At 68.4% G+C, this 7,306-nt stretch overlaps 2 protein-coding genes across 4 annotated transcripts in view; one reads left to right on the top strand and one right to left on the bottom strand.

Moving 5' to 3' along the window:
- The window catches only part of TMC6 (transmembrane channel like 6), a 12,001-nt gene extending 10,524 nt beyond the window's left edge, over positions 1–1,477 (bottom strand). Inside the window, exons 1-2 of one of the 3 annotated variants that reach the window (XM_014526411.2) lie at positions 1,201–1,477; positions 528–632 (exon numbers count right to left, since the gene is read on the bottom strand). In XM_014526411.2, the coding sequence (XP_014381897.1) occupies positions 528–543 (16 nt within the window). In that variant the 5' untranslated portion in view covers positions 544–632; positions 1,201–1,477. The remainder of the gene's footprint in view (positions 1–527; positions 633–1,200) is intronic. The other 2 variants (XM_014526410.2, XM_014526412.2) reach the window with 2 other exon arrangements.
- Positions 1,478–1,862: 385 nt separating this feature from the next.
- The window catches only part of TMC8 (transmembrane channel like 8), an 8,386-nt gene continuing 2,942 nt past the window's right edge, over positions 1,863–7,306 (top strand). Inside the window, exons 1-14 of the mRNA XM_025193367.1 lie at positions 1,863–2,038; positions 2,209–2,357; positions 2,812–2,964; positions 3,497–3,576; positions 3,725–3,864; positions 4,097–4,244; positions 4,359–4,538; positions 4,658–4,800; positions 5,000–5,111; positions 5,287–5,384; positions 5,531–5,705; positions 5,812–5,942; positions 6,077–6,235; positions 6,327–6,405. Of these exons, the coding sequence (XP_025049152.1) occupies positions 1,863–2,038; positions 2,209–2,357; positions 2,812–2,964; positions 3,497–3,576; positions 3,725–3,864; positions 4,097–4,244; positions 4,359–4,538; positions 4,658–4,800; positions 5,000–5,111; positions 5,287–5,384; positions 5,531–5,705; positions 5,812–5,942; positions 6,077–6,235; positions 6,327–6,405 (1,923 nt within the window). The remainder of the gene's footprint in view (positions 2,039–2,208; positions 2,358–2,811; positions 2,965–3,496; positions 3,577–3,724; positions 3,865–4,096; positions 4,245–4,358; positions 4,539–4,657; positions 4,801–4,999; positions 5,112–5,286; positions 5,385–5,530; positions 5,706–5,811; positions 5,943–6,076; positions 6,236–6,326; positions 6,406–7,306) is intronic.

A 7,306-nucleotide genomic window follows, 5' to 3' on the forward strand; every position in this document is an offset into this window, starting at 1 on the left:
CCTGCCCTGCCCGGGGGGCCGGCCGGTCCCTGCAGCGTCCGGCAGATAATGGGCTGCCCGGAGCCTTCCCGCATCAGGCCCCGGCTGCCAGGAACAGGCCTGGCTCTGGCACGGGGCCCTGCAGCTGCGGTGCTGGCAGGGTAGGTGTGGGCACGGGAAAGCCTCCCACTCTCCTGCTTGCTGGTGCCCAGGAAGGGTCACAGCCTCCGGTGCCCTCCACCCACTGCCTCATCCAGCCCTGGCATGGCTCCCACCCGCTCTGCCCTGCCCTGCGCCCAGAGCTCGGCTTGCACGGGGAGGCTGCGCCATGGCTGCAGAGAGTGTGGCTGTTGGGCAGCCCCTCTTGGCAGCCTCGGTCCCACTGCCTCGTGCCAGGGGCCCGTGCTCCCCCAGCCCCTTCTTCCTGCCTGTGCCCTGGCCCCTGGCCCAGCTGCCCCGCTGACTCAGGGGTGCTGGGATCGGGCCGGGGGAGAAGGAGCCCGGCTGGCTGCCCCGGCCAGGCCCCGATGCCCCTTCCCACCACTCACCCGCTGGCTCCAGCATGTCCTGCGCAGCTGGAGCTCCTTGGCCCAGCAGGTGTGGCTGGGGAGGCCCGGCTCTGCCTGGAGGGGCCACGTGCAGCTCTGCCTCACCTGCAGCACAAAGCATGCTGGGAGTTGTAGTCCTGCACACACCTGGTTTCAGGGCTGGGGTCTCGCTCGGGCCTGGGGCCTCTGCCCTGGGGACCAGCTCATCCTGCTGACGCCGCACCCCAGCCTGGAGCTGGGGCGGGGGTGAGGCTCCCCAGCGAGGGCTCAGGGCTGCGGCCAAGGGGGCCATCTCACACCCCTGAAGCCCCCGGGCTGCGTCTGCAGTCAGAGATCCCGCCGGGCACTTTGGTGCTCGGCAACACTGAGCAGCAGGGGAGCAGTCCCATGCCCTGCAGCCTGCAGCCCTGCTGGCACCAGCACGGAGCCCAGCTCGGTGCCTGCATGGCAGCTCCAGCCCCGGGGTCTGTGGAGCTGCAGGGACCCTCCATGCTGGCTGGGGAGGCTTGTGTGTGTCCCCCGAGCCTGGGGCCAGGCAGAGCTCGGCGTCTCCCGGCACCACTCGTACTTGCATCCAGGCAGTGCCAGAGCACGCATGTGCCCACCTGAGCACCTGGCCCCGGTCGGGGGCAGTGCCGAGCCCCCGGGGCCCCTTCCAGACAGGACGACTCACCCCCTCCTCCTCCTCTTCCTCCTCCTCTGGCAGGGCCTGGCCTGGGCGACAGCTGCGCCTCCCTGCACCTTTCCAGGCCTCGCAGGCAGCAAAGGAAGTGTCGAGGCAGGGGCCCAAATCCTGTCACATGATGCCGGCGCCCTATCGCCCTGCCGCACGGGTGCTGCGCAGGACACTGCTGGCAGGTGCGGGGGCCCCGGGCGCCCCCACCGCTGAAGGGACCCCCGCAGTTGAGCAGGCGAGCGCCGGCGGCCGGAGGATGCGCCGTGGGGGCCAGGCTGGGGTCACGGGGGCAGAGCGGGCAACTTCCTCTTCTGCAGCGATGCTCGAAGCTGCGGAGCGCCGGGACGTGCTGCTGGGGGTGCTGGCAGCAGCTGCGTGGGGAGGCTGCGCGGCCATCCGGGCTCCGGGGCTGGCGCTCTCGGGGACGGGGCCACGGGCGTGGGGTGGGCGTGGGAGCACCCTGGCCTCCCGTCCTGGCACTGGGGTGGTGGCTGCTGTGGTCCCTTCAGGAGTGTGGCTTGTCCAAGCCAATGCTGTCAAGCTGCAACTGGGGAGGGGCTGGCATGAGCAACCGGGGCAGGGGCAGGGGCAGGGGCTGGTCCTGTCCGGGCAGCCCTTACCAAGCCGGGCTCCTGTGTGCCCCACAGCGCCCTGCAGCCATGAGCAGCCCTGTGCAGCAGTGCAGGCCCCACAGCCCGGACGCCACCAGCCAGCACCCCGCCAGCGAGCTCTCACTCCTGGAGCCGGCCCACGAGGACCTGCCGGATGTGGACGTGGACGTGGACGTGGACGTGCCGCTCAGGGCCCTGCCCTGCCCCATGCGGCAGAAGCGCAGGTCAGGGGGCCGTGGGGTGCTGGGCTCAGCACGGGCCATGGAGACCATGTGCCCTGCACCGCTCTGCCCTGCTTGCTGGGCACGGGCTGGCCTGGAGGCAGCGGGCGCGGGGACGCTCACCCCAGGGGCTGGCTGAGGGCTCCGGGTACTGAGCTGTCTCCACCTGACAGGCTGCTGCAGGCGTCCAGGGAGAAAGCCCCGTCCGGCTGGGTGCCCTGGGGACCAAGCCCCCACAGGACCCTGCAGCGGTGCCGGGAGGGGCTGCAGCGCCTGGTGGGGCTCTGCCAGCTCTGGAAGGCTGCTCTGGACCAGATCGAGGGTAGGGCAAAGGGTCCCTGCAGCTGCTCCTGCCCCAGCGGGAGCCTGGACTGGTCCAGGCAGGGACACCCCCTCTCCATACCCTGCCCCCACCAGCCGCAGCCCTGGCCTTCCTCCCCCCCATGCCCCACCTGGGTTGCCTGTGGGGGTGGAGCTGCAGTGCCCCCTGGTGGTTGCCCCCACCAACTGCCCCCGTGGAAGGCAGCCCATGGAGTGGGGTGGAGGGGTCGTCTTCTGCCCCGTGGAGGGTGCCGGGCACAGAGCCAGCTGCAGCCGCGGCGTGGGGGTGTGAGCTGTGCCCTGGCAGCATGGCCGTGTCCCCGCCTGGCTGCAGTGTCACTCGGGGTCCCACGGGCTTTGGGAACAGCCAGGATGCATGTGGGGGCCCTGACTGGGACTGCCCCAAGGTGGGTGGGCTTGCTGCTGATGCCCGCTGTCCTGTCTGTACCGTGCAGGGAAGTTTGGCACCGGGGTGCGGTCCTATTTCTCGTTCCTGCGGTTCCTGCTCTGCCTCAACCTCCTGCCCCTGCTGCTGACTGCGGGGTCTGTGCTGGTGCCTCTTGGCTGGCTCCGGGGGCAGGCAGCTCTGCCCGGGTGCCAGGCTGCGGGTGAGCTGATTCCTCAGGGCGCTGTGCTCTCTCTGCACCCCCAGTAGTGGCTGGACTCTAAGGCCTGGTGTGTGGCCTCCAGGGCCAATGGGTCTGGTCTTGCCCTCCCTGCAGCCACACTCCCCCAGCACCAAAGGACTCACTACCTCCCAGGAGCAGCTCGCGCCTGGGAGCAAAGCCAGCCTGGGCTGTGCGGGGCAGGGGTGCCCCATCCCTCTGCCCATCATCCAGCTTCTGCCAGCCCAGCGGACCAGGGAACTGTGGTGTGATCCTGCCCTGGGCAGACGGGGAGGGGTTCAAGGATGTGGGGCCCTACCAGTCCTGCCCAGGCCCTGCTCCCCTGGGCCATGCCCCTTTGCTCCAAACAGCAAGAGCAGCCTGGAGCCAGGACCCCTGGACTCTGACCCCCACCTGCCACCCACCAGCCATGCCTCTTTGGCCAGGCCTCCGTGCAGGGGAGCTAGGCTAGCTGGGGGCTGTGCCAGGCCCCTGGGGAGGGGCCGGGGACCCTAACCTGTGCTCCCGCTCCCAGGCCTCCCGTGCCTGAACGCCAGCCACGGGGACAGGCCTTCGGCCATCTGGCATCATCTCCATGACCTCTTCTCGGGCAAGGTGTGTACGCCAGGGGGCCGGAGCAGGGCAGGATGCTCAATGGCAGCGTGTGCCTCATGCTTCTGCCCCATAGTGCCCACGCTGCAGGGCTCTGGGCACAGCGGGGTGGAGCCGGCTGTGCCAGGACAGCTCCGAGCTCTCCCCCCAGGGCTTTCTGGAGTGCTCCTACCTGTTCTACGGCTACTACCAAGTGGGTGAGGAGGACAGAGCCTGGTACATCGTTCGCCTGGCCTACCTGCTCAACTCCCTGGGCTACCTGCTGCTCTGCTTCCTCTGGATCCTCCGCCGGTGTGTGCCACTGGAGGCAGGGAGGGAGGCGGCAGGGTGCTGCCCTGCCCCGGAGCCCAGGCGGGCCAGGTCTGGCAGCCGTCAGGCCCAATGGCATGGCTGTTTCTTGCTGCAGGGGCTGGATAAAGTAGAGGGTGGCAGAGGGCTGATGGGGAGAGCGGGCTGGGCTGGGTGTGGGGTGCCACATGGGTGAGCGATGCCAGGTGCCAGCTTCCCACAACCCGCCCTGCAGGTCGGTGAAAGGGCTGGTGCGGCAGCAGGTGCTGAGCCGGGCGTACCGGCCATGCCGGGGCACCCACATCTTCAGTGAGTGGGACTTCTGCATCCACAGCCTGGGCACCGCAGCCATCAAGCACCAGAGCTTCTGCAATGAGCTGAAGGTGGGGGCAGGGGAGGGGGCCGGTGGTGGCCTGGGCACACGGGGGCACTTGTTGTAGTGCCCTGGCCTTGTGGGGGGCACCGACCCCCCCCCCCCCATGTCTCACTGACCGCAGCCCCCCCATCCATGGCGGCAGATGGAGCTGGCAGAGGAGAGGCGTCACCTGGAGAATCAGCGCCGGACCCGGTGGCAGCGCAGCCTCACCTACCTGGTGCATCTGCTGGTCAACCTCGGTGTCCTGCTACTCATGGCTGTGGCCTTCTACTGCATCCACCAAGTCACGGCCTTCTCCCAGGTGGGTGCCCTCCCTGGCGAGGCGGCTTCGCTCAGGCTGTGCTCCCTGGGCCCTTGCAGGCGTTGGCTGGCGCCATGTGCCAGGTCCCCCCACGCCTGGCTCAGCTCCTCTCCCCGCAGGCCTCTGACGCCAGTGTGGTGACTCAATACCTGCCGTCCATCACCATCTCCCTCCTCAACCTCCTGCTGCCCTGGGTCTTCCACATGCTGGTCCAGGCTGAGTGCTACTCCCCGCATATGGAGGTCAACCTCACCCTCATCAGGTCGGTGCTGCCCCGGGACTGTGCAGCTCTCACCTGGCTCTGAGCCCAGGCTTGCACTTCCTGGGGCCTGGGGACCACCAGGGACACTGACCCAGCCACGGAGACCCTTTCTAGCCCCTCTCTTAGCGGGGAGCCGGGCTGTGCTGGGAGCTGCAGCCCAGATGGACGGTGCGTGACCCTGCCCCTGCTCTGCCCCCAGGTGCGTGACTCTGCGGCTGGGCAGCCTGGGCATGGTCCTCTTCTCCCTGCGGCACACGTTGTGCCTGGAGAACAGCAACAGCAATGACACCTGCCAGGCCTGCCGCCCCCAGGTAAGCGGGGCACGCGATTGTGAGCGGCAGCATCATGCCCCTGCCAAGACAGAGGCAGACCTGGCGGCAGCGAGGCCGCGGCAAAGCCCGGCTGTCAGCTGGGGCCTGAGGCACGTGTTGTGAGGGGGGCTGTGCCTTGCCACGGTGGGTGTGACTGGTCCCTTCTGTCCCGCAGTGCTGGGAGAACGTGGTCGGCCAGGAGATGTACAAGCTAACCGTCTTCAGCTTCCTCATCACCCTCGGGGACACCTTCCTCATCAGCCTACCCAGGAGGTGAGGCCGGGGCTGGGGCCATGGTCACAGAGAGGGGCAGGGGAGAAGATGCACCCAGGCTGGGTGGGAGGCTAGGGCACTGCTCCCCTCCTGTGCGAGGGCCAGGCAGAGCGCAGGCCAGAGGACAGGTGCCCGTTCTCACACAGGCGCATCGCGGAGCGGGTACAACATGCCTGGCTGCAGAAAGAGGAGTTCCTTGTCCCCCAGAACATCCTGGGCACAGTGGCCGCGCAGACCGTGGTCTGGCTGGGCATCTTCTACTGCCCCCTGCTCCCTTTGCTCAATGGGACCTTCATCTTCCTCACCTTCTACCTCAAGAAGGTGAGGGGCAGGGGGGCTGGTGCTGCGAGGGTTGGGCTGCACGTGCCCTGGGCTGGTTGCCTCCTTGCAGGGCAGGGCCGGAGCCAGTGATGCTCTCTCCCCACAGTACACGGTGCTCCAGAACTGCCGGCCGGCCAAGAGGCTCTTCCGCGCCTCGAGCTCCACCTTCTTCTTCCAGTTCGTGCTGCTGCTGGGCCTGGCCATGGCCGCAGGCTCCCTCACCTATGCCATCACTCGGTGAGTGGGCGCCCCATCACAGCACCAGTCTGAGGCATGGGGCTCTGCTCCCCAGCCCCTCTCCATCCCAGTCCTGGGTGCCCCGAGGCTCTGTTCCCTGCCTCTGTCTGACGCTTCCCTCCTCCGGCCCCCAGAATCCGTCCCTCCAAGACCTGTGGCCTCTTTGCCAACTACTCGGCTGCCTGGAAGGTAGTGCCCAAGGCTGTGGAAACCCGCTTGCCCCATGCGGCCCAGCAAGTCCTGAACTACCTCACCTCCGACGCCTTCAGCTGCCCGTTCATCATCCTGCTCAGGTTGGGGCCAAGACCCTGCTGGGCTCGGGGAAGTGGGCTGGGACCCCTCAGGGTGGATCCTGGGGGTTCAGTGCCTCCCTGCATCCTGCAGCCTCATCCTCACCATGTGCGTGTCCCAGGCCCGGGTGAACAAACAGGCCATCAAGGAGCTCAAGAGGCAGCTGATGCAGGTGAGGGGGCCCGGGCTGCTCCGGGGCTCTGGGCTGGCTGCGGCTGCAGGGAGGCATCTGCCATGTTACCCCGCTGTGCTTTGCCTCCCCCAGAGGGTCAAGGAGAAGTGGGGCCTGGTGGGGGAGCTGGCCAAGCTGCTGGAGGAACCCACGGCTAGTGGCAGTCACCTGGCTGGGGAAAGAGCTGAGTCGCCATCCAGCCCCTCTCCGAAGCCTCCTGGCTCCTGGCTGAGACGGGAGCCGCGGCGCCCAAGCAGCACAGCCCCCAGCAAGGATGGGAGCACCTCTCCCCTGGAGACCCCATGTCCCAGCCCCTGACCAGGCTCCACGCTCCGGGAGCTGGAGGAGATGTCAATGCAAGCATATGCATGCACAAATCCATGTCTTACTGGGGCTGTACACGCGTGTGCATGTGTGTACAGTGGTGTCTTCCTGAGTGTGTACACTGAATGTGCCGGGGTGGGCGGGGTGTATATGCAGCGGTGTCTGAGGGGTATCTCCATGTGTGTGTATGTGTGCGGGCATGCATGGAGACAGCCTGTCCGTGCAAGCGGGGAGTGCAGTGTTTGTGCCCGTGCCGGGGGGCTCTGCCTGTCCGGGTAATAAAGGCCCCGCCACGGTAATGATGATCGCTGTCTGGCGTGCGCAGGGCAGGGCAGGGCAGAGGCTGGGGGGGCTCAGGCTCCCCCGGGGGGGACACCCTGGGCGGGGACGGCCCAGCCAGACGGGCTATCTCGGCGCGCCGCGACGGTGGATCCCTGGCTAGGACTCTGCCTGCGGAGCTGCTCTTGTGAGCCCCGCGGCCGGCACCCCGGCCAGGCCAGGCCAGGCCAGGCAGGGCTGCGGGGCCGCAGAGAGGCGGCCGGGGAGGCGGCCGTGCGCTGCACCCGGCCCCGGCCCC

The sequence above is a fragment of the Alligator sinensis genome, unplaced genomic scaffold (assembly GCF_000455745.1).
Source record: "Alligator sinensis unplaced genomic scaffold, ASM45574v1 scaffold1565_1, whole genome shotgun sequence".
In the NCBI taxonomy this organism is placed as follows: domain Eukaryota; kingdom Metazoa; phylum Chordata; order Crocodylia; family Alligatoridae; genus Alligator; species Alligator sinensis.